A 23,362-nucleotide genomic window follows, 5' to 3' on the forward strand; every position below is an offset into this window, starting at 1 on the left:
TCGCTCAGATCCTTACGTTTGCCCATTTTTCCTGCTTCTAACACATCATCTTTGAGGACAGAATGTTCACTTGCTGCCTAATATATCCCATCCACTGACAGGTGCCATGATAATGAGATAATCAGTGTTATTCACTTCACCTGTCAGTGGTCATAATGTTATGTCTGATCGGTGTATCAGTGTTATTCACGTTACCTGTCAGTGGTCATAATGTTATGGCTGATCGGTGTATCAGTGTTATTCACCTCACCTCACCTGTCAGTGGTCATAATGTTATGTCTGATCGGTGGATATGATGTGGCCAGAAGCACAGCTATGCCTGACATAGGTTGTCCTGATGTCAAAGGTGGGGATTTATCTTTAGCTAAGCAGCCATCTTCACTGGCCACATTCCTAGCCCTCTGCACAATTAAACATCTTGCACAAGCTAATAGCAGACACCATGTTTGCCCTCTTGAATAATTAGGCACACCACTTCCACAATGTTGTGTCATTTGATGCAAGTTCCTCCCATGCTTGACCTCCAGTGACCACAACGCTATGGCCAGCACCATCCATATATATACACATACCTAAGGTCACTTTGCATACCTATATTCACACACACACACACACACAAACAAACACCTTATCTATAACTGATCACCCCAAACCCAATCCAGTCCCCACATGATAATGCCTAAACCCAAAAGCAACCCCAACACCAAACTCAAGGCACTTTTAACTCCATCCTTTCAAATTCCAGAGATAGAGAAAAAATTAGACAATTGGCAAAATGTGTCTTTTATGCTTTGCAATGGATATCTTAGCATATCCAATGGCATAACCAAATATCTATTTGTGTATGTTATGGAGGAAGAATGTAACAGTAGACAATTGATTCACTGGGTATGGTTTTGGGTTTTGGGCAGGGCATCCCTGCAGTCTCAGAAAATTTAAAGGTAACTGAAATGACAAAGTTTTGAGGTAAATAATGCTACTATAAAAAAACTTAGAACAGGTATTCAGGGTCTCTTTATTTATATTGGAAAATCAAACTGAGACCAAGGTCACTTTTTTATAAAACTGTACCCAGGTCTAAAACCGGACTGATATTGGTTCAGAACCACACTAACTGAATAGTCCATACATTACACTACTACACTGACTAAAGCAAGCAAGTTTATGTAGAATCATACATAGAAGCAATTCAATGTGCTTTACAAATAAAAATAAAAATGTAAAAATACAATAGAATAAAAACAAATACTAGAATAAAACATCAAGTAGGCAATTCAATGTGCTTTACATAGAATAAAAACTAAATAAAAATTTAGCTGGTAGATTATGTAGTAGATTCCATAAGGAAGCGATAAAAGCTGTAAGGCTAACAATGTGGTTAAATTTAAGCGCTCAGTCATAGGCACGTGAAAAGAGAAATGTTTTTAACATGGATATAAAACTTGATAGATTTGGGGCACGTCTAAGATCTTTTGGTAGTTTATTCCAGTTGTATGCAGCATAACTAGTAAATGCAGCTTTGCCATGTTTAGTTTGGACTCTGGGAGCTCAAGGATCTAAGAGCCCTGTTCGGTTTATAATCTTCAAACATGTATTTGGGGCCTAAACCATTCAGTGATTTATAGAATAGAAGCAACACTTTAAAATCTATTCTGTAACTGACTGGAAGCCATTGAAAAGATTTAAGAATGGGGGTGATGTGTTCTGTTCTCTTGGTCCTGGTTAACATTCTAGCAGCAGCATTCTGAATGTGCTGCAGTTGTTTTAGTCTTTTTGGAGAGTCCAGTTAAGAGCCCATTACAGTAGTCAACCCTAGTGGAGATAAAATAATGGATAATCTTCTCCTGGTCTTTTTGGGACACCAAGCCCTAAAGACTCCAGAAACAAACAACTACACTGACTAAATACTTTATAATCCTCCCTTTACACAACATTTCAGTAAATGTAACCAACTCATTAGCATGGATGGGAGAATCCAGCCATACCAATGACTTTGTATATAAAGAGAGGTACTTACTAGTCTCTGTCCAGATAGCACCTCTAACAGAGCCAACAGTTTCACCCCATCTTTGATGTCCTCAAAAAGGTCAGTTACCTCTAGAGGTGGTTTATGCTGTGGAAGAGAAGAGGTTTTTATTTCAACACAGAAACAAATTGAATACTTTAAGATTTGACCTAAGATTTGACACTGGACATTCAACCTGATAATTGGCATGCAGATTCCAATTATAGTATCTCATTCCATCTAATATTCTCATTTGTAAATCCTATAAACACTACACGCTCCAGCCCTTGAGTTGAGGCAAAAATAGAGGGGAGAGCATGCTCTTGCTATAGGCTGTAGTACAATCAGAGTGATCTAGCTACCGGCTGATGTCCAGACCGAACTGAGCTTGTTGGTTGGCTAAAGGCTGGACTATAGAGAGAACAGACAGAGCTCCCCTGTAGCTGAAAAGATGGTGCCTGTGCCTCAGAGACTGTGAGGTGGCTTGGTGCCGGTTCCCGAGGCTATGTGATTCAGAGCATGGCTTTCTTTAACCCACGCTGAACACTGACAATAACGCAAACATACTGTAAAGCTCACAATGTTCCAGGAGGATTTTGAGATATGGGGCAGATAAAGCAAAGAAACACAGAGAAAAACTGCATAGGCTACATGACAACCAATTTTGATTAACTAGGGCTCATGTCTTGGTGGGAAATGTTTTGTCAAGCTGAGCTGTTCATTTTACAACTTCTCACATATTATGGCAGGATCACAGGAAACTGCTGCATGGGGCTCAACAGCCAGTGTGAAAAGGAAGGTCCCTGCACAGTACTTCATGCTCGTTTCTTTACTTCAAAGCCTCAAGAAGTTTTCCAGGATGGCACTATACTTACGAGTCACAAGATAAACCTTAAACTTGGTTTAAGTGACCAACAAAATAGGAATCACATGATAAGCCCCCTTCTTAATGTCATAATACACAAAAACACACGCCAGCACACAGGAACGTGCGCGCACACACACACACACAAACTGTCATAACACAGTAAAACAACGGAAAAGTGCTTAGTTATGTTAGAGGAAATGGACACAATGGAAAAAGAGGAACTGCCCAGTGAAAGATCAAACTAAATGAGCCAGCACTTTCCATCATAAAACCATCCACGCTAATGTCACAGAAAACATATTAAATATTGTTCCATTCATTGTTGGCCAAAGCCAAAACATTTTACAGAGAACCTTTAGGCAGCCCTGATGGGATAATCCACCAAAATGGCTTTGACCATGAGGGGAAAGAAGGGTTAGATGAGATCAGTTAATCTGAGTGAGAGATTAACTAATAAAAATGCATAAACTCTCATACAATAACAGTGGGTTAGCGTAGATGTGACTGAACTGAGAAAGGCCTCTCATGACCTGACTTATTATACAGTTCCATTGGCAGGCATGTAGAGAGAGAGAGACCTATGGAGAGGGAGACGTAAAGAGAGTACAGTCTGTGTAAAGCTTTGAACTGGCACCCTTTGGGCCAGTTCTGACAACATAAGGCAAATCTCCCCCGCTGGCTACAAAACCTAAATCCATTTCTGATTAGTCAGCGTCTCCGACCAAGCAGCAGAGCAATGTGCTCCGTCACCTGAAGCTTCTGAGCCAGCAAAGTGAGGGCGCAATGACTAGAGTAAAAGCGTTGGCAGGCCTTACACTTCGTATGACAACCATATTTGTAAAGCAGCCTCGCTGCATATTTGGTGGTGATGACGATGATAATGTGATCATAACTTGAGGTGTGTTTGTGGCGTTAAAAAGATGAACTGCCGCATGGCCTTATAGAAGCAGACCGACTGCTTCCTACAGAGAAATGTTCCTCCCACCTCATGCTCTCCATCTGCCCTGTGCCACCACCCTATCACAGCTTGTCCCTGTCTGCCAAACCAACCATGGACTCACACACAGCTCTACTCTACTGGTCACATCTTTTCTAAAAATGCAGCCCAGGGTAGGTCAGGACTACTGAGTGACAGGTATAGGTCTACGTCGTGACACAGACCTTACTATCCCTTTACTCGTCATATTTACTCAGCAAACCTCACCGTAGGACAACCCAGGAACAGTCTGGCCTGAATCATCTTTTAATACAGATTTTACTACTGCATCTTAATACATTTACATATACATCATCTACATAATTAACCTTGACATTTATAAATTATATCAACAGCTTTAATGTTAATGCTTTATAGTGTTATTTACTGAATTTTTTTCTGTCCACATGGTTGAATTACTGAGGGGCCTCATTGGATAACAAATCTCTGTTCATGCCTGAAGGGTCAAAAGAACTACTGAAATGACCCTCTCCAGACAGCAGCTACAGGACTGGTGGCTCACATACCACTGCACTGATTATACAGACCTACTGTAGATACCATTCTGAATAGTGGTATTCTACATCATATTATAAGGGTTGTATCTCAGTCATTATACAATTAGTAATAACATCTCATAATGACCTTCCCTAGATAGACAAACACACACATATCATAACAGTAAAATTTACCTTTGCCAGGTGGGAATTGATCCATTTTGTAAAGGTCCTTTTCTGAACAGCTTCTTGCTCATCTGAAATGGAAGTGAGACAAAACATGGTCAATCCAAGATGGATATCACACAAGATAATAGCCCAGCCTGCTTACAACTGCTGCTGTCTCCGAGTTGTACAACAGTGTATAACAGTGTTATATAATTCAAATATTTATTTGAATAGTGAGTACAGTTCATCCCGTTAAAGAGTGTAGACCAGTGCCCTGCCTAGTCCCAGACCCCACACTAAAGAGTGTAGACCAGTGCCTTGCCTTGTTCCAGACCCCACACTAAAGAGTGTAGACCAGTGCCTTGCCTTGTTCCAGACCCCACACTAAAGAGTGTAGACCAGTGCCTTGCCTTGTTCCAGACCCCACACTAAAGAGTGTAGACCAGTGCCTTGCCTTGTTCCAGACCCCACACTAAAGAGTGTAGACCAGTGCCCTGCCTTGTTCCAGACCCCACACTAAAGAGTGTAGACCAGTGCCTTGCCTTGTTCCAGACCCCACACTAAAGAGTGTAGACCAGTGCCTTGCCTTGTTCCAGACCCCACACTAAAGAGTGTAGACCAGTGCCTTGCCTAGTCCCAGACCCCACACTAAAGAGTGTAGACCAGTGCCCTGCCTAGTCCCAGACCCCACACTAAAGAGTGTAGACCAGTGCCTTGCCTTGTTCCAGACCCCACACTAAAGAGTGTAGACCAGTGCCTTGCCTTGTTCCAGACCCCACACTAAAGAGTGTAGACCAGTGCCCTGCCTTGTTCCAGACCCCACACTAAAGAGTGTAGACCAGTGCCTTGCCTTGTTCCAGACCCCACACTAAAGAGTGTAGACCAGTGCCTTGCCTTGTTCCAGACCCCACACTAAAGAGTGTAGACCAGTGCCTTGCCTAGTCCCAGACCCCACACTAAAGAGTGTAGACCAGTGCCCTGCCTAGTCCCAGACCCCACACTAAAGAGTGTAGACCGGTGCCCTGCCGAGTCCCAGACCCCACACTAAAGAGTGTAGACCAGTGCCCTGCCGAGTCCCAGACCCCACACTAAAGAGTGTAGACCAGTGCCTTGCCTTGTTCCAGACCCCACACTAAAGAGTGTAGACCAGTGCCTTGCCTTGTTCCAGACCCCACACTAAAGAGTGTAGACCAGTGCCTTGCCTTGTTCCAGACCCCACACTAAAGAGTGTAGACCAGTGCCTTGCCTTGTTCCAGACCCCACACTAAAGAGTGTAGACCAGTGCCCTGCCTTGTTCCAGACCCCACACTAAAGAGTGTAGACCAGTGCCTTGCCTTGTTCCAGACCCCACACTAAAGAGTGTAGACCAGTGCCTTGCCTTGTTCCAGACCCCACACTAAAGAGTGTAGACCAGTGCCTTGCCTAGTCCCAGACCCCACACTAAAGAGTGTAGACCAGTGCCCTGCCTAGTCCCAGACCCCACACTAAAGAGTGTAGACCAGTGCCTTGCCTTGTTCCAGACCCCACACTAAAGAGTGTAGACCAGTGCCTTGCCTTGTTCCAGACCCCACACTAAAGAGTGTAGACCAGTGCCCTGCCTTGTTCCAGACCCCACACTAAAGAGTGTAGACCAGTGCCTTGCCTTGTTCCAGACCCCACACTAAAGAGTGTAGACCAGTGCCTTGCCTTGTTCCAGACCCCACACTAAAGAGTGTAGACCAGTGCCTTGCCTAGTCCCAGACCCCACACTAAAGAGTGTAGACCAGTGCCCTGCCTAGTCCCAGACCCCACACTAAAGAGTGTAGACCGGTGCCCTGCCGAGTCCCAGACCCCACACTAAAGAGTGTAGACCAGTGCCCTGCCGAGTCCCAGACCCCACACTAAAGAGTGTAGACCAGTGCCCTGCCTAGTCCCAGACCCCACACTAAAGAGTGTAGACCAGTGCCCTGCCGAGTCCCAGACCCCACACTAAAGAGTGTAGACCAGTGCCCTGCCGAGTCCCAGACCCCACACTAAAGAGTGTAGACCAGTGCCCTGCCTAGTCCCAGACCCCACACTAAAGAGTGTAGACCAGTGCCCTGCCGAGTCCCAGACCCCACACTAAAGAGTGTAGACCAGTGCCCTGCCGAGTCCCAGACCCCACACTAAAGAGTGTAGACCAGTGCCCTGCCGAGTCCCAGGGTTCGGGCACACAGGACAAGAAGAAGGGAGAGATATAGGCTGTACTGTACGTGACACGGAACAAGGGCGACAAGAAGAGCAGAGCAGCAGAGCATCATGTGACACGATTACATTTCCTAGAGTGCACACATGAAAACATGGAGATCTCACGTGAACGAGACGTACCGTACTACCAAATATGCACTCAAACCACATTTAAGAACAATATATTTCAAATACAGCCACGACGTTGCTATAAAAATGTCCAAATTCCCGGTTCTAATTTGATCAGAGTATGAATTAGAGAAGAAACAGCTGTTCACAGCTTCACACGACTCGTGGACTCATTGCGCTAATGAGATGCGTCATGGTTATGGTCCCCCAGCCAGGCCCATTGTGTTTAGGAAGACGGGTGCAGGGAAAAATATGCAGACAGACTGCGTGCCATGTGCACAATGCATTTCACACGAAAAACACTGATTTGGAGGACCCTGCTACTGTGGATGTCATCGGAGTAAAGCGTGACTGACATCTGCTGCACAGTGACGGAGGCACGGTGACGGGGGCGCGGTGACGGAGGCGCGGTGACGGAGGCGCGGTGACGGGGGCACGGTGACGGGGGCACGGTGACGGGGGCACGGAGAGGGGGGCACGGTGACGGAGACACGGTGACGGGGACACGGTGACGGGGGCACGGTGAGGGGGGCACGGTGACGGAGACACGGTGACGGGGGCGCGGTGACGGAGGCACGGTGACAGGGGCACGGAGATGGAGGCACGGTGACGGGGGCACGGAGGCACGGTGACGGGGGCACGGTGACGGAGGCACGGTGACGGGGGCACGGTGACGGAGGCACGGTGACGGGGGCACGGAGACGGAGGCACGGTGACAGGGGCACGGAGACGGAGGCACGGTGACGGGGGCACGGTGACGGGGGCACGGTGACGGGGGCACAGAGACGGAGGCACGGTGACGGGGGCACGGAGACGGAGGCACGGTGACGGAGTGGCGGTGACGGAGTGGCGGTGACGGAGTGGCGGTGACGGAGTGGCGGTGACGGAGGCACGGTGACGGAGGCAGGTACTGTGTGCCGGTAGGTTGGACAACGTGGACATCCTCAGCCTAAGGGGTATATTCAGTATGTCCCTTATATACGCCCATTTTCTGCACGTTATGCAGCCCCAATTGTCCACTCACTGTTAAAGTGGCAACATAACCCAGTGACTCAGGTCAGGGTGTATCATATAAACTGTACTTTTTACTTTTTACTTTTTGCCCTGGTCTTGGACAGTTATATACTGTAGTTCTACAGTATAGTTAGTTTATGCGAACAGTGAAAATAGTCATGTGTTTGGATACTGACATATATGTACAGTAGTTATATGTGGAGTTTAGGGTTAGTCCATCCACAACCACTAGCATGCATCAACCAGCAAAAGAAGCACTGGAACAGACTTTGTAATGCTACAGCATCTGGAAAATAACAGCAAAACAAATATCCCTTTAAAGCATGCACATTGGTCACGTGCTGCTGGAGAACAGGGTTATGCTAATACTACATAGCCTCCCCAGTGAGTCAAGATTCCCTATTAACCTAAAGGCATACGAGGTATTCTAAAGGATCATCAGTGATGCCCGGTGAAGCGTAAAACACACAGAATGGTGTCAGACCAGACATATTGTTAACGTGTACCTACATTAAAGCCAGTCCTTGTTATCGGCACTGAATCATTCCCTACACTATATACTCCCCTATGCATGCACAGGGCTGCTATGTCACTGTACTATATCTGGTTCATGCATCTGGTGCACCTACACTTAAGCCCCAATCAAAGCTACGTTCCGGGTAATCCGCACAATTGAAATGCTCCAGCGAGGATGAGATGCAGTCCACGATGAGGCTCCACAAAACAAAACGCTGCTGTTCTTGGCCTACTTACCGCGGAGGTACTGAAAGAATCCAGTGACTAGGTTGAGGGAAGAGGTCTTTTTGACAGTCACGTCCTTATAGCGAGCCATTCTCTGACTCCCTCCCTCACTCTGCGTTCCCCCTGTGTCCGTCACATTGTAAGCTTGTTGTGACCCTGTCTGTCTATGGGAGCGGAGGATAACAGCCTATCCGTCCACAGAGGAAAAAGAAACAGAGTGGGTGGGGGGGGGGGAACCCAGCTGCTCCTTTCCCTTTCAGACCAAGCAGCAGAAAGCAGAACAGATCTGGGCTGGCTGAGTCTGGTTGGTGTGCTGTTTCCCGGTGACAAGGCAGAGTGGAGCTCAGCTGCTGGGGGGTGTGCAGGCTGCCTGGACACTGCCTCAATCCGCTCCTCCTCCTCCCCCGACAAACACACACCGGCTACGCCCACACAAACGCACACACACAGACCTGAGCGGGCTGCGGAAACCCCTCTAACAGAGACAGGTATTTACGATTTCATCAGGAATCCCATCATTCCCTGTTTCTGCCGTGACCCGGAGAAGGGGAGCCATGCTTGTATTGTGTGGACGTGTGTGATGTGTGTGACGCGTGTGGTGCATTCAGAGCCCAGCCCCCGCTGCCAATCCCACCTACTGGTTGCCATGCCCCCCGGTTGCCCTGCCTCCCAGTAGCCCCGCCTCCCAGTAGCCCCGCCTCCCAGTAGCGGCAGCAGCCGTCTGAGACAGGAGGGAGAGACTTCAGCCTGGAGCACAGGCTCACACAATGATGTCACAGGCTGAAGCTTGGAAATAGTGTGTGTAGGTGGGTGTCATGACTAAAAATATACAAATGTGAGCATGTTTGTGTGTCTATGTGGGATTGTGTGTGTATGTGTGTGTGTATGTGTATGTGTGTGTGTGTGTAAAATTGGTGTTGTGTTCATACAAGATTGTGATTTATTCTGCTTTAACTGCACCCATAGCACTGCCTGAAACCCAACAGAAAAGTACTGCATATTGTGCTCTATTAATAATGCAATGCAAGACTCTTAACATGACACTATATACTATATACAGCATGTTTTCTTCAATTATACATTACCCTAACATCTTTCAAGATTAAATTCTACTGGATTAATGATGCTACCATACTTTCCTTCCAACAAAGACCAGAATAATATATAGAACATGCTACAATAGCTCAGCATGGGGCAACAGATCTAAATAATTGATTGTATAGCTGTTAGTTAGCATCAGCCACCTGCCTTCTGACCGTCGGGGCTGTTGTTGTGAGGGCAACCCAGATACTTGGAATTCTCCGTCACATCGACAGCCTAATCAATTACATGAACAGTCTCTTGGGGGTCGTCAGCACGTCTGTCAGATCTACTGTTCCGATCGCTGACTAATAAAATGTTCTAATCAAGTTATGGATAATTAAATTCAGACAAATTGTTTATAAGCTAATGTTCCCGTGCCCCATTATATTATTCTGTTCAATGATCATGATCCATTGCATATACACAGTGGTCCAAGAATAGTGGGATCACAATGAAAAGGGGCAATAAAGTTGGAATTAATTGTAGGGGAGTTACAGTAGGTAGCTCCTCCCTCTGCCTCTGAATGGAGTTCCTGTCTCCCTCTCCCAGATGCCCACTCAATGGCATAGCCAGAGAGGTCTCAATCAACCTATTGTCTTACTGACTGTGGCAAGAGAGAAACCCTGTAACAGAAACAACACACATCTGACTTCAATACCCGATGAATTGCCTGTAAACAATCACGTTGTAATGCAAGCGACTGAGCTGTTAGAAAGCTTTAATGTTTATAGTAGAACATGAAAGTGTCAGTATTAAAACCCCATGACAGATTTAAAATATTTACAGTAATTTATCCAGTAGGATTACCAATGCGATTTACTTTTGCCTGGAGAAAATCAAGACCAGATCGTATACCATATTGTGTTCCTTGAAAGAATTGCAGAGACAGTACAAAGATATATAGGACCAAGATATAACAGCACCACCCGTAACCAGAATAAAACCCAAAGTTAATATCATCTAGTGGGAACACAGCTGGTCACATCCAGCCAAAAAAGCCCTTTATTCTTCTAGAACCATAGCAGCCACAGTATTTAGTGTACAAAGCAATTAGATAATACATAAGTATTTTATTATTATTTTAATAAGATGAAAAGGTTGGGTAGATACGTCATCAATTCCATGTTGAAAGTTCATGCAGTTTTCCAGAAATCATTCTACAAAGACTATGTGATGTATAAAGGAGCTGTCCAGTCCTGATCTCAGAAGATGGGTTTTTTATGTAGGTACTGCTTCCTTTCAGGGTCATCATTAGGTTTATACTGCACAGGCATATTCTAAACCAATATAGTATGTGCAGGGTATACGGTCAATTACAGATGGCCTTTGTCACTCATAGACTATGAATTCAATTAATCTGACGTAAGGTAGGTAAGCACTACAGTAGGAATAGATGTAGCTATTGAAGAAGATGAACCCAGGAGCACAAACGCCAAGTGTACCATCCAACCCCGGTCAGTTATCTGACTGATGTCCTGTTCTTAAGTGATCTTAACGGACTGTATTGCAAGGGAGTTGGCCGGCTCCAGAGGATTCTCCAGGTAACCAAGGGGCTCTGAAAGCCTGCTCACTCTGTTTCTAGCTGAGAGCAACAGTATGTTGTAGTCCTGAAAAGCACTGCATATCTACAGAACAGTAAAGAGGACATGAGCTGATTCTGCACTTGGACTTCAGCCAGTTATGTATGATGAGGCAACATCTGAAACTGCACAGGAAACAGTGACATCTGCTGCTCGGCTTTACAATGACAGAATGATGGGCTGTGAAGAAAAGAGACATGGAGACAGAGAGAGAGGGAGAAAGACAAAGACAGTGAGAGAGAGACAGTGAGAGAGGGGAAAAGAGACAGAGGAGTGGATGTGCTGCTGGCTGAACGGGATGCTTTCTCCTCGGTGTCTCAGACTCAGACAGAGTCTGCCGCAGCTGCCAGGTCCTCTCAGGGTGAAGCTCACCCACAACAGCAAACAGCTAACAGATTAAATCTCACAACTAAGTGAACAATCACCACAATCTCACATCCTTGGAGACATGATATATATATATATATATATATATATGTCTATATATCTTGTCAGCAAAGTTATTAATGAATAAAAATGGCAAGATGTCAGACGCATCCTTATAAAATGTTTTCTCTATGGTTAACACTGTGCTTCCAGAAGTATGTCACAAGCTCCCTGAAAGGGTATGTGGTCAGGCCTACACAGAAACATTTCTGAATGTCTGCAGAGAGATTCTTTGTCATTTGAAAATGCTCTTTGCGCATGTGAGTAAAAAGGAATGTAAAGAGAAACCCAACAAAACACTGCACTTCCTGTGAGGGATTGCTCACACGCGACATCACCACCACAAACCATTCACTGGCAATGCCTCTTCACATCAGATGCAGGCACCCTCATCAGCCATAAAAGAAGAAAAACCACTCAAGTCAGTCATATCCTTCCGAAAGTGAGAGCGGCTGGGCAAGGCTGGGCTAATCATGCGCACCCCACCCCTTTCCTGTCTCTCTTGGCAATAAAATATGTGCCAATGGTAACCTGAGAGCATCTGAGATGAATTGATGTCACCATCGCCATCCTTCTGAGGCAGACAATCTGCTGGCCTCGGTGGAGTCTACTGTACTGTGCTGAAGCCTAATGTTATGCATAATATCCACTATATGTTTGGGTTAATTCAAATAGACCTCACTATCTACGAGGGTTCCCTTTCAATTGTGCTTGGCCAAAGCCTACCAAAGGTATGCAAAGATGTCCCAGACCAATAGTTTCCCAAGCGTATGTGACAAATATTGTGTTAACTCTCAGAAAGCACAAAATAATTATCAAGACTGAGGCTTGAGAGATTAGATAAGCGCTGGAAGAATGTCACATGGAGTTGTACGATATGGCCTACTAGACCTGCTTCCTGTTGAAGAGCCTTGTGGCCAGCTGTAACAAGTGTTGTCAAGGAGAGAGAAGTATTGCATAAATTATTACCAAGATGATACAGCTTAGTCCATCAGTACCCCTTTGGCCTGACTAAGGGTATGGTATTGACTGTCTCTGAAACACATCTCCATTTTGCAAAAAGGTTGCCTATAAAGGTTCTGGGTCATGTTTGTGGACTGATGAAAGGCAGCTGAAACAGAGCAGTAATACCTGGATGTTGTCTGTTAACTGTCCTAATGAACTAACCACGTCTGTCTCAACAGTCCATGACACTATACTGAAGTCTAACATTATGTGGATCTCTTTCACATGTGAGCTGTATTGAAACCATTGAAATGTCAGTTAGTGGTACAGCTGGGTACCCTCTGTTCATCAAACATCTTTGATATGGGCCCAGATGGTATGCTGTTACCTATAGAATGCATGACATTTAACTAAGGCCTGTAAGACTCCGACATAGAGTAGTGCACTAAATAGAAAGTATGACTTTAATGAAAGACAGTTTCAACAAACGTAGCTAATTCTTTGTCTTCCGTTTAGAAATGAAGTTACTGTATAAATACTAAGCATGACACAACAGGCAGACTAGGAATGCCATGTTTGGCATACCTGTGGCTACTTAGCCAGCAATGTATCGAACATGCTAGATGGACACCATCATCAAATGTACTGAGGGTTCAGAAGGGAGTGAGGAGCCCCATAGTGCACTAACATAAGTAGTGCACTTACTAGAAGGTATGATTTCATGACATAGCAATTTCTTTTTCTTCTGTCTTAAAATGAAATGATTGCATAAATACTAAGCATAACACTGGAATGCCATTAGAATGTCAGCAATGCCTTATTCTATAAGTAGTGTCTGATTAAAATTGCAGCAATGCATTATCCTGTAATAGCCTTTGGAAAGTCAACAATGCTGTAGCCTATAGGACATAGAGGCTACTTGGTAAGCAACATATCAAACAACATATTGAACATCATCATGTTCATCAAATGTACTGAGGGTTCAGAGGTACTGTGAATGTGTGGAACATAACCAGCAGAATGACATTCACATCGTTAGATTTCAGAAAGCTGCGTATGGCTAAACTCTATTTATAGTCCCAGCATTAAAAATGAATATTAAGTCCCAGCTTAAAAATGTAATATTAAGTAAATAATTAGCAATGGACATTTCAAGGGAAAGAGGAAGGATGGTGAAGTCATTTTGTTTCACTTCCGTACATGCAGCCTAAAATACACTACTGTAATAGGCCTTTATTGACCGTTGAGTTGCTGGTTTGCATCTGACTTATGTATAGTTTACTCTTTGATGCACACAATGACTTAACCTAACTTCCATATTGAGCCTGGTAAGCACATGTCCACTTAAGGCCTGGACATGTCAAAGCAAAGGGTTTGAGGATGAGAAAACCAACACACACGCATACACATGCTCTCTCACACATGCAAAGGAACATTTCACACCCTTATAAAGTCAGCATACATATTCATTAAGAACTGACTGTAAACATACTGTTGCCCTCTGACATTGAATTGAAGTAGCTAAAGCTGTCGAGCAGGAAGCATCCTTCTAAAGAGCAGGACGTTTGTAATCGGGCATCAGTGGCAGTGGTTTAACCACACAGAAGTTTCTAAACATAGTAACTATGGTAACAAACTATGTACACACACAATTATAACACATTGGCAGAAGTGGTTTTAAAACATACATGGATTTTTCATGAAACAGTAACTATGGTAATAAGCAACACAAACACACCCACACACACACACACACACAAACACAAACACAATTAGACTGCTGAGTGGCATCTGAAGTAATGGTGCAGATTAAAAGTTGAAATACGTTCTCAATTTCCTCTTTAACCTTTGATCCTTAGTAATTTGATAAGCAGACATATTTAACTGTTTGACCCTTCAGAATTGCAAACGCTGAAGGTTTAGGGTCAAGGTGAATAGGAAGGTTGGTTGCACTTGATACCAACGTCAGTTTGCCCGCTAACATCCTTCTCCACTGCCCGACCAATCGACCCAGGGCTCCAACACACCGAGCTGTGCTTCTCAACGTACCGAACGGTAAAACTTTTTAAAAGATACCAGCTCCATCGGTACCATGTCGAGCTAGCTGTGGCGTGAGCATATGTTGCATTCGCACATCTGTCACACTCAGGCACTAGACTTGCAATTTAAAATGTCTGAACAAATATACAGGCTAAAAACCCAGAGTTATTTCAGGGATACTGCATATTCTAAGATGGTGGAAATGACCTGATGTCTTTAACCGCAGGGGCAACTTCTACAGAGCAACTCCCTGGATTGATCAGACCTCTGGATAGACAGGTCAGGCATCAGATTATATCCATACATAGCTTACAGACTGTGTACATAGAATGTGTTAGGTTGGGGGCTACTGAACTCCATTCAAAAGAGCAGTTAAATGAACAATTCCAAAGCATTATGAAACAGGGAATACAACAACATGCCTTGCACGCCAGACAGCACAACACTAATGAATGAAACAGTCTCACCATGCCTGGTTCTCAGACTCAGATCAAACCATTTCCTGGCCTGACATTATTTGTCCCCATGTGGATATATGTAAGTCTTCATTATAACGTTTCCAGTAATAGAATCTCTGGTATAGAAATATCTGATCCAATTGCAGCACTTGCGAAATGAAACTTTCCATCCTTTACTCAAACTAGATAGGGCCAACTCAGGACGTATACATTAGGACCACCTGATAAAAAGGTAACTGCACCTAACCATACACACTGAAAGTGGCAACAGTGTAAACTTCTGCAAGCACTTATTAATGCTCCTAATTGAATTCAAATAGTGAAGACAAATAGACAGCTATGAAACATAATGGCAGCCAGTGATTAGCTCCATGGCAACCCAAAGTGTGAGATGCCTGACAATGTGAAACTTCAGCAGGCAGCGCTGCTCTACTTGTAGAAAATAAGGCAGTGATTAGACTTTCAAAGAATTCCTTATTTTTGTAAGTAGTGAGAAAGTGTTGTGAACATTTTGCGTGGTTTAAGGCCAACAAGACATTGTTTTCAATCAATGTCACCAACCAAAGCAGGGAAATATATGGCCCTGGGACCAATAGCAGACCAACAGAAGCATTTGGCTCCAATAACCTCATTTCTGAGAATCCTTTATTATTGACCTATATATTAAAATGAACATTTACAAAATACTACAAAAATGTGTCTCTTTGTAGTTCTATGACCCTTGCTTTTATTGGATCCTACGCCTTTTCTAAAAACATCTCATTGGTTACTTTACTTTAATGCAATTATCAATTACTTTGGTTAATGGTTACGAAAGACTACAACAACGACAGAACCAAATAGGTGCCTTATTCACTGTCACAAGATGAAAGGAGATCCTAAGAATAGGGATGAATTCTCGGCAATGTAATAAGCCTGTCACTTAGGCAGAAATGCAGTGCCAGTCCATACAGGGATGTTACAAACAAGACTTTGTTCAAAAATCTGGTAAATCTTTGCTTTAATGTAATATAGTTAAGAGTCTTAAATTAGGGATCTGAAGAAGCAGTACAGAAAAAGAAGTACTCAAAACAAAAAAGCTGGCAATAACTTTGGAAACAAGTAAATCATTTCTGAAATATGTTATTTTGATTGATTCCCATGAAGCATTAATGAAGTACAATAATATTCCCTATATAGGAAAAAATACATACACAATATCCACAGTTCATCACTTATATTGTTTTATTTTACACAGGCTTTATCATTATCAAGGGAACCAATTAATACATTATTGGAGGTGTTTGTAAACATGCCAGAAATGCTGAAAAGCTAAATGAGCTATGGCTTTACTGATATTTATTCTAAGGCAGATGTAATCTATAGTGTGTAGGAATATAAGTATCTATGTGTGGTATTAGACTGAAAACAGACAGTTGGTCAATACATTGAAATGTAACATGTTCAAAGTTAGGCACAATACACTGTCTTGATACTAATGCTGTAATGTTTATATGCATCCTAAATGTTATTACTTGACCCGTTGCATGGCGAGTTGGTCACGCGCAGGAGAAACAACAACCATACCCTTGCAATCGTTGTACATGTGTGCTTTGAACAACTTTTATTTTTTCATCTAAAGCAGAATACTCATCACCATGTACAATGTCTTTTTTACAGAAAGTGCATTTGTACCTGCATTGTACATGTAGATTTTTGTGTATAGTGTTTTTACTGTTTATATATGAATGTTCATCTGCTCAGGGACTGCAGATGGAAAGAAGTGGATGGCCAAATAGAATGCACTGTTTTTCAACTAATGTTTTGGTGTACGATGCCCACTTTCAAATAAATCAATGCATACTAAGTGTGGCAAGGAAGAACTTTTAATCATTGGAAAATGTGTATTCTGCACAACAAACCCTCCACAGTATGTATGCCATGGCTACATATGGTGTGATTAATGTAAAAATATATTAACATTGTATTTAAATGTGTGACTGGGAAAGTCTGCATAATGCAATCTACCATGCAAGGCATTCAGGCACGTGGCCAATGTATTGAATCAGCATAATAGCACAGCGGTACGGAAAAAAGAATGGTCTGTCCAAAATGGCACTCTATTGCCTAAATAGTGTAATATACACAATGACATTTAGGACTCATCCAAAGAAGCAGTAACCCAATAAAATCTAAATGAATGAAACTTACCTTGCAGTTTTTGCATCAGGTTGGTGATGTCCTTGGAGGTTCTTCCTGACAGCCATTGTGAGGCCATGTCGTTTCTCTGCTACGGTCTGGACCACAGTACAGTAGGTGAGACACTGATACAGAAGACACGACAGGAGAGCATCCTGCATTACATTACTTTCCTGAGGGCATCCCCTCACGCCCCGCCTCTCTCGCTCTCTCTCTCTGCCCCTCTCTTTCTCTATGTCTATCTATCTTCCTCTCTCGGACTGTCTCAATGTCTCTCTTTGTGGCTTTGTTTGCCTTTCTCTGTCTTTCTGTCACTCTCTCTGTCTTCGTGTCTCTCAAGCCAACTTCAGAGTCCTAATTTAAGCTACTGCAGCACAAGGTCCAATCGAATGTCAGGTTTCGGATAGCTGGGATCAGCAGATCTGCTACCCAATGGCAGCCATCCTTCCATACATTGTCTAGAGAGATGAGAGTGTGCCAGTCAGAGGGGTATATACTATATATTAAAAAAACAACAGACCGATTTGTTAGACATATAGTGATTACATAAAATGTTATAAAAATGTATCTAACTTAAATGAATGCATTAGGCAAAGCTAATGACCTAAGCCATTACACAAATGTTTGTAATGCATTATGAAAAGGAACAGGTATGTTGAAAGCCTAATTCAAAAAAATCTTTATATTACTTTTAAATGCATGTATATCCATTAATTACAGTAATGTAGGCTACGTTAAGTCTTTAGTTACAAGACAATTTTGCGTTCACACATATGAGGTGATACAAAAGAATATAAATGAAACAAAACATATGCAGCTGTAGTGGTGGTAAACATTAGACAAACAGTTTAATTAAATGTAATTAATTTAGTAAAATAAATGTTAGGCTACTATTAAAAGTTACAGGAAAAAGAGGGTTCGAACATTTCTCACCACCGTCAATTCTGCAGCACGCGCATGAAGCCTCAAATTCAGGAAGGAAGTGTATGTTTCACAGTTGCCAATGGTAACAATCAAACACTGTAGCGGTATCCTACTCTGCACCCATTTGTTAGAATTAGTAGGCTAGCACTACATGAATATCCTTTCTGTTTCTTTGTGATTTTTTATATAAAATATCAGAATAATGTTACGCTATAACTATTCCCGCCATGGCATCTCGAATTGGAACATTGCTTCCTTCACACTTTTACACAGTGCTTGGCTAAGTATCCGGGGATGACGTGAACGCGTGGATGTTACGAAAGGACCCGCAGTGGAGGTTTATAGTCAGGTTAAGCGATAGCTACCCAAGAAATAATAAAACATTTAATTAAATTGAATACAACATTCTTTAACATTTCTTTTGTGTGTTAAAAACACTCTTTAATAAGAGGGTTTTGTTAAAGAGTGTTTGTAGGACAGTATCTTTGCAGGACGTCTACATCCTTAACTGTATGGACAATCTATCGTGCCTTTTTTAATTATTATTATTGATCATTGACACAGTGTTGCACCGGATGTCAACCCTGTTACCCAAATTTGAATGAATATTAAAAACATATTTTTCTTAAGTCTAACATATTATTGACTATGAAATGCTCTTTGTGCATAAAGGCTGTTGAAATAACAAACATTGAAGAAAATTAATTGATTTAACCAAGGAATTGCAATATTTGTATACAGGCCACTTAGCATGATATAATGTTCATTCATTCATTCATCTTCTTCCGCTTCATCCGGGGCCGGGTCGCGGGGGCAGCAGTCTAAGCAGAGATGCCCAGACTTCCCTCTCCCCAGACACTTCCTCCAGCTCTTCCGGGGGGACACCGAGGCGTTCCCAGGCCAGCCGGGAGACATAGTCCCTCCAGCGTGTCCTAGGTCTTCCCCGGGGTCTCCTCCCGGTGGGACGGGACCGGAACACCTTCCCAATGTTAATTGCTTAATTATATCACGGAGCACCCCTATATGGAAGATCTGCATTTGTTATGTTCCTCACACCTTTACTTAGGTTTTTCCTTTAATTTGTGACATGTTTGTATGTACGGTGTAAATTAAACTAACATTAATATGAGGGGAAAATTTGTTCTAAACCCCCTACCGCTCCTTCTCTCCCACAATCATGTAACCTTAAACACCACATAACAGTAATATTTTCAGAAACAGTAAATTAGATTATATAATTTTGTAAACAATAATGTGTTATCTGAAGTAGGCCTATCTCAAGAAGGAGTACTTAATGTGGTTTTCTTGGCAAATTATTTTGATGTTTCCTTTCAGATAGCTGACCGACTTTTTTTTATTTCAAGAACTCCTAAAAACCTTTTAGCCATCGGTCCACCCAGACTCACTCAGTCTTTTACTTTACCCAACAAGTTTTGCCCATATCTCACTTTGAATATCCATGTAATACTCAGTAAGTGGTTGGGGAGCTGGGATTAATCTGCTAATGTCAACCAACAGATACCAAATCATCGTCTTCCGAAGCTGGCCAGAAGAATCTATTGTTTCCATTGCGATTGTCCATAATAGGATTGACCATACAGGTTTGATGGTAACAGGGTTGACAATTTAGGCCTCTAACAATTACCAGCCATGTAATGAAACTAATGAGACTACATGGTCAACACTGATGATAGGTTTTTTGTAGTTTTGGATAATTATCTTGAAATGTAACATTATGAAATTATTTGCTATGTGTATTAATGGTAACAGGCTACTCTGTCAAACATCAGAAAACTTGAAAACAAAAGTAAACAATTATTTCCCCTCAGTCTATACCATTCCAAAGTGGCAGTTGATATTGCTTCTTGAAAGTCATGTGACTTGCAGAATAGTGTGATATAATAGGGGGAGTTCTACCCTAGTAACAGGGTTGTCAGAACAGTATAGTAAGTCAACTAAACAATTTTTGTGCACCCATTTTGTAGAATAACTCTTAGATGCATATTACAGTGTTTAATTACATTCTGCATTATTAGCTTTAGCTTGCATCAAACTCTGTTTCATGTCCAATGTTGCATAATCTTTATCTAACATTTGACTTCACTGCCATCTTCTGGTTACTTAAAGAAATGTAGTCTATTTAGTGCCTGTAGTAGGCTACAACTAATCTCCTTCCCACACTTCAGCCCATAGCCTGGGGAAAAGTTACATTACAGCTTACCTAAGATTTCACACTCTTAAGATCCAGTCTTAATAATATGCAACTACTTTTATTTCATACAACCACTTTAAACCAGCAATTTAGTGACAGCAGCTGTACATTAACGAAGCCAACATGGGAAACACTGGAGTTTAGGAAGGATTCAGGGAGGGGAGAAGCACAACAATTGAAGGAAATCCAAGCAGAGGCTGCCAACTTGATTGTGTGGACACTGCAGGATTTCTATTGGACACTGACATTTAGAGTGGGTTTACTGGGCATTCTGAGTGAAACACTTGCAAGACACTTGGCAACAATATGATTATTGTGGGTAACAAATGGTTATGTTTAGATGAATTAAAAAATGTCATGAAATTACCTTTCCTGATCTAAGGTGCCTATATGTACATAGTAGTAATAAGGTACATTTTAAGATTTAATGAAAAGGCCATTGTTAAAGAGTAACATTGATTGTTCATTGATCAAGCGGAAATGACATCAGAGGAAGCAGCCTTGTTTCCCTGAGTTCTGTCCCACACAGATAAGCAAAGACCCAACTAATTTTAACATGTGCAGCAATGTTGAGGCAGGAAGCATGACAGCAAAGTTTCCGTTATTGCAAACAAAACAGACTGAAAAAAATTGATCAAGCAGGCAGCAGCCAATTTTGGAAAGAGCTCACTTCAGTGTGTTGGAGGGTTCTCACTATCAACTTGGATGTGAACAGGTTTTCTTTATTGTATTGTAATGGCATTCAATGAGACAAATCCATTTCTGGAAATATTAAAATCATTTGGCATTGGTAAGAATTTTATGTTGGTTTTTTAAAATATTTTATATTGTTATTATTGTATAGTACATGCCTATAACATATCAGTATGGAATTGTTAATCATGTGATATTTTACTGTTTTAGATTGATATTTTACTGAAAGTGCACAGTAAATGTCACCATTGTCAGTTAAGTAATCACAGTTTTACATTGCAATTCTTAATTCTTTATAGTGGAAGCACAAATGTATTAGTTATCAGGGAAAAGCAGGCCTACACTTACATTTTCGATCTTAAAATTCTGTTATCCTACAAGTTCAGTTTATTGCCCCTCCATTTTGATTACCCTCAGCAGGCAAAACTAGTTGCAATAATATCATCAAAATGTAATGCTCCCTGTAGCAGTGCCTGTTTATAATGATGTCCTTTTAACCAGCTATGCCTTTAGGACAGCACACAACATTCCGTGTCAATTCTAACATCTGGTGACAAAAGGTTTTCTATTTTTCTTCTTTTCCTCAGCCAACTTAGCCCTAGCCTTCTGTCTGTCAATGTTGGTGGGCCTAATTATTGGAGCTCTGATCTACATCCTCTTTACATGGCTGTCAAGACGCAAGGCCTCTGCCCGGATTACCAGACGCCCTAAAAAACAACTCCGCTCAGCCACCTCCAAGAGCTCACACAATCCCATGGCCAACCGCCTTGGCCTCTACCGGAGCACCATGTTCGACCGGCGGAGCGACAACAGCCTCGAAGGAGGAATTCTAAGCCTCTATAGACAGCCATCGGTGGAGCCGGTTGGACCATTGGGGAAGAAGCCTATCTCAGGAGCATCCACCTTCCGACCAGTACCCAAGAGCAGCCGAATGGATCCGAGTGAGGGAGGCACGAACAACCAAGATATCTTGTCCCTTCATGACAATACTGCCACCAGTTCTTCAGCATCAGATACCGCCTCCCTCATGCAACCTCAACGGAACTCCTTCTGGTTGGGCAATAGCAGTCTTAAGGGCTTTCTGCCCACACAGACTCCACCGCCCACATACGACAGTGTCATACATGCTTTTCAAGAAACACGCACCTGATGATTTCAAAATATCCCCTGTGGAAATAAATACATTGAGCTTTAGGCTACTGCTGCCTGTCTTTGGAAGAGATATGGGTGCACTGTGTTACGGAGAGCATTTCAGTTTTGTGTAAGGTGCCGCTGTTGTCCTCCACTTCCATAAGTGGTGCTGTCAAGACAAAATGGGTCATTGGATATTGTATACTATTTCATGTATGGGTCGACATAAGCCCCATATCATCAAAATAACTGGAATTTCCTGGCTAGCTGTATGATAGTGATTCAACTGATGAATTATGCATATATTGTACATACAAAATATTATACATCCAGCACAAGAAAGGATTTTTTTTATTTTTTATTATTGGAGTTAGTTCTAATATATGAGAGTTAGTCTAATGACTTAGATAACTTAAATGCGCATTCTGTAATTTTTGGCCATTGGCTGTGAAAGGGACACTGTTCAGCCAAAACGAGTTCCTGGAATGTGTCTAAATGTCATCGAAAAAACATACTTTCACCTATAGATTATGCATATGTAAATAACATTTTACACATTCAGCCCAAATGGAAAGTTATTTTCTTTAAAAAAAAACTAATCTTTGCAAAAATCACAGAATGCATCTTTAAAAGCATTAATTTAAAATAACTGTGCTCTGACCATACTTTAAATAGTAAAGTATGGTTATATTTTAGTTTACTAACTGCATATCCGAATGGAATCTATGTGGAATATGATGGCGTATTTATATTGGCTCACACTTCTGTAAATGTAAATACAGTTCTGAATAAAGTTGTTATTAATATCCAATGTTATGTGGTCTGTCATGTCCATTTTATCTGAAAGAGTTACCTAACGTGTTATTGTCTTCAGTGCAGGTGGATTTGCTTTACATTTTAAAAAAAGCAACAAAGTAATTTCTCATTATTTTCTGGCATTCTGTTGACAAAGTGTGATCACCATTGATTCAATATATTTTCTAACATCAGATTTTTATCTGCAAATATATTTTCTTTATTCATGTTCCAGGCCATTATTTTTGCATTTACGCTGCGGATTTCAAAAGATTGCTTCATCATACCGTATGT

At 42.3% G+C, this 23,362-nt stretch overlaps 2 protein-coding genes across 4 annotated transcripts in view; one reads left to right on the forward strand and one right to left on the reverse strand.

Annotated features, from left to right (window-relative positions):
- Positions 1–18,301, reverse strand: part of syne1b (spectrin repeat containing, nuclear envelope 1b) — a 106,477-nt gene extending 88,176 nt beyond the window's left edge. For 2 of the 3 annotated variants that reach the window (XM_034297401.1, XM_034297400.1), the window contains exons 1-3: positions 8,616–8,828; positions 4,542–4,603; positions 2,018–2,113 (exon numbers count right to left, since the gene is read on the reverse strand). In XM_034297401.1, coding sequence (XP_034153292.1) covers positions 2,018–2,113; positions 4,542–4,603; positions 8,616–8,694 — 237 coding nt within the window. In that variant the 5' untranslated portion in view covers positions 8,695–8,828. Of the gene's footprint in view, positions 1–2,017; positions 2,114–4,541; positions 4,604–8,615; positions 8,829–17,325; positions 17,772–18,246 lie in introns of those variants that run through there. The other variant, XM_034297399.1, reaches the window with a different exon arrangement.
- Positions 18,302–21,071: 2,770 nt separating this feature from the next.
- myct1b (myc target 1b) lies at positions 21,072–23,089 on the forward strand. The gene is made up of 2 exons (XM_010878503.4): positions 21,072–21,239; positions 21,730–23,089. The coding sequence occupies exons 1-2, from the start codon at positions 21,185–21,187 to the stop codon at positions 22,290–22,292; spliced, it is 618 nt and encodes a 205-aa protein (XP_010876805.1). The 5' UTR covers positions 21,072–21,184; the 3' UTR covers positions 22,293–23,089.
- The last annotated feature ends 273 nt before the right edge of the window (positions 23,090–23,362 follow it).

This window comes from Esox lucius, chromosome 15 (genome assembly GCF_011004845.1).
Source record: "Esox lucius isolate fEsoLuc1 chromosome 15, fEsoLuc1.pri, whole genome shotgun sequence".
NCBI classification, from domain to species: Eukaryota; Metazoa; Chordata; class Actinopteri; order Esociformes; family Esocidae; genus Esox; species Esox lucius.